The sequence below is a fragment of the Pinus tabuliformis genome, chromosome 6 (assembly GCF_031772625.1).
Source record: "Pinus tabuliformis cultivar Carrire ecotype Pingquan chromosome 6, CPIR1, whole genome shotgun sequence".
Lineage (NCBI taxonomy): Eukaryota > Viridiplantae > Streptophyta > Pinopsida > Pinales > Pinaceae > Pinus > Pinus tabuliformis.
In genome coordinates, this window is record NC_142292.1 from 1,375,915,655 (window position 1) to 1,375,918,784 (window position 3,130).

The 3,130-nt window shown below is 44.7% G+C and overlaps 1 protein-coding gene across 1 annotated transcript; it reads left to right on the top strand.

Annotated features, from left to right (window-relative positions):
- Nucleotides 1–1,052: 1,052 nt before the first annotated feature.
- Nucleotides 1,053–2,018, top strand: LOC149263758 (uncharacterized). The gene has a single exon (XM_089390304.1). The coding sequence runs from the start codon at nucleotides 1,053–1,055 to the stop codon at nucleotides 2,016–2,018; it is 966 nt and encodes a 321-aa protein (XP_089246430.1).
- The last annotated feature ends 1,112 nt before the right edge of the window (nucleotides 2,019–3,130 follow it).

Here is a 3,130-nt window from a genome sequence, read left to right on the forward strand (position 1 = left end):
CCATCCACAAAAATCACGGACGAATGGATTCAGAGGAACTGGAGACCTCAGCTAAAAAACAATGTGATCTGTTATGCTGTGCGACGAGGCTACTTCATTTTTGAATTCACAACCAAAGAAGATCGGGATTTGGTGTTCAGAAACGGGCCGTATTTTATGGGAAATCAAGGCCTGTACCTAAACAAATGGAGCCCCGACTTCGACCCCTCCGTAGATGTCCCTAAGGAGGCGCCGGTCTGGGTTCGCCTCCCGAATCTCCCGATACATTGCTGGAGCTATCAATCCCTGCAGAAGATCAGAAATGGGCTGGGTCGTTTCATTGATAAAGCTGATCACAAGGGCCAATATACCTGCGCCAAAATCTGTGTGGAAGTCGATCTGGAGGCCGGTCTGCCCGAAGCGGTCAAGCTATCAGTTGGAGAAAGGCAGCATTATCAGAAGCTGGATTACGAGCAGTTGCCGTTCAAATGCCGAACCTGTCATGAGCATGGAAATTTCCAGCGTGACTGCCCAAAAGCTTCAGCAAGGACCACGGTTGAAGAGGAAGGATGGAAAGAAATTAAAAAGGGAAAGGCTGTCCCAAAACCCCCGGGGAAGAATACCTCTGCATCGCTGGGGAAACCCCAATCTAATCCAAAGTCCAATGCTGAAATCAAAGATGGCTCCTCCTCAGGAGAACAGGTGGAAACCATGGAGACACAAGAGGAAACTGGAAATAAGTCGAAGCAAGTGAAAGATATTGAAGGAGAATCATCGGCTCCTCCGGTTGATGATGGTCAGCAGGGGAAAGAAGGTAATGAAGAGCACATCAACCTTACCTCCGAATCTGAGGAGGACTCGGAAGAGAGAGATTCTGAAACAGATAACTCGCAAGTCACTCCTATTAAATCGACAAGGGGCCGGAAATCCAAGAAGAAATAGCATGAGGAAAAAACTTACCTAGATGTTCTCCAAGGTTCTCAAAAAACCCTAAAAGGAATGATGAATACGAGATCTGGGCGCAAGAGTAACAGGGCTCCAAAAGGAGCCTCAATCCCCCAAACCAGTAAATAATGAAATACGTCTCCTGGAATTGTAGAGGATTAGGCAGCAGGTTGAAAGAGGAAGCCGTCAAAGACATAGTGGGAATATATTCGCCTGAAATCCTTCTCATCCAGGAGACTAAGCTGGAGGAACCCCTTCTCCTCCAATCCAGTAAAGTATTTTGGCAAAAAGGTCCAGGAAGAGCAATTAGCACAAGAGGTGCTTCTGGTGGAATAGCCACCTTCTGGAACAGCTCCATTTATGATCTCATTCAAGAAAAAAGAAATCCCCATTGGCTTTTCACTCAGCTCCTTCACAAAGATTCTGGTCAACAGGTAAGTATGTTTAATGTATATGCTCCTATTTTGCCAGGGGAAATTTTTTTTTGTTGGAACTCGATTCAATCTTTTCTTTCAGAACAAAATCCAGGGAATATTATCATTGCAGGGGATCTGAATGTCACCCTTGCTTCTGGTGAGAAAAAGGGAGGCTCCATTGTAAGGGACCCTGCTAGAGAATGGGTTGAAGATATTATGCTGGGCTGGGACCTGGAGGATATAAAACCTACTTCAGGCAAATTCACCTGGTCCAACAAAATATTAGCCCCAAATCATATAGCTGCCCATTTGGACAGATTCCTTGTCCATTCATCCTTCCTGACTTGCGGACTAATGGCCACTTCTAAAATTCTTCCAAACCTCATTTCTGATCATAAGCCTATCCTACTTGAGCTTTCACTGGATGGTAATTTAGGCCCCATTCCATTCAGGTTCAGCCCTCTGTGGATTCAGCAAGAAGGATTTCAAGATGTAGTCTCGGATGCCTGGAATAGGCCTGTCCGTGGTTCCCCTTTCTTTGTGTGGGAAGAGAAAATTAGAGTTTTAAAAAGAAGTCTTAAGGAGTGGGAAAAATATTGGAAACACCCACTGCCAAAAGAAAAGAATCTCTCAACAAACTTGCAGCCCATCAAACAGCAATGGAGAACAGTCCTGTAACGCAAAATCTCCTTCAAAAAGAAGTCGAGCTGCAAAAAATGGTTCACAAATCTAGCAGGGAGGAGGAAGAATTTTGGAGACAGAAATCTAGAAACTTATGGTTAAAGTCCGGAGACAGGAACACCAGCTTCTTTCACAAGAAAGCCGAAGCCAGAAAGCACTTCAAAACAGTTTCTGAGATACAATACCGAAACACAGTTATAAAGGATTTTGATGGCATTAAGAGAGCTGCTTATTCTTTCTTCAAAGATCTTTATTCGGCTCCTGAAGAAAACCCTATAGACCCCCAGGCCTATCCGATGGATTTAATTCCCAATAGCGTAAAGGACTCGGACAACGCCATGCTGACTGTTCCGATCAGCTTGGATGAAATTAAGCATATTCTGGATTCTATGGAGCCTGATAAAGCCCCAGGACCTGATGGGTTCACTGTCAGGTTTTACTTGGCCTGCTGGTCGACAATCAACAAAGATTTACTAAGAATGGTCAGAAAAACCCAGAACTGTGCAAAGCTGGGCGGTGGCATCAATTCGGCATTTCTAGCATTGATCCCAAAGGAGAAAGGCGCTGCTGACTTTAGCAGATTTAGGCCCATATCATTGTGCAACTCTAGCTACAAGCTGGTCTCCAAAATAATTGCCAACAGGTTAAAGAATATTTTGCCAACCATCATCCCTGAAAATCAAGGCGGATTCATAAAAGGAAGAAAGATCTTGGACAACATTGTGCTGGTGCAAGAAGCTGTCCATTCAAGTTGCCAAAGAAAAGAGAAAGGTATGGTTATTAAGCTCGATCTGTCTAATGCTTTTGATAGGGTAAGACATGATTTTTTCTTCAATGTAATGAAGAATCTAGGTTTCTCATCCGACTTCATAAGCTGGGTGAATGCCTGTATTGCCTCGCCATGGATCGCTCCGTTGGTCAATGGCCGCTCAACTGACTTCTTCCAAGCCTCTAGAGGCCTCAGACAAGGCTGTCCCCTGTCTCCTCTCCTTTATGCTATTCAGGCCTCGGTCCTCAGTTTCCAGCTTGACCACAACCAGAAGATGCAAATTTTACCGGGCCTTAGAACGACACAGAGAGTGAAGGATATCAACCATGCACAGTTCGCA

What these genes read in the sequence shown, in the direction of transcription:
- LOC149263758 (XM_089390304.1), top strand. Translation starts at nt 1,053, where the DNA reads ATGAAATACGTCTCCTGGAATTGTAGAGGATTAGGCAGCAGGTTGAAA.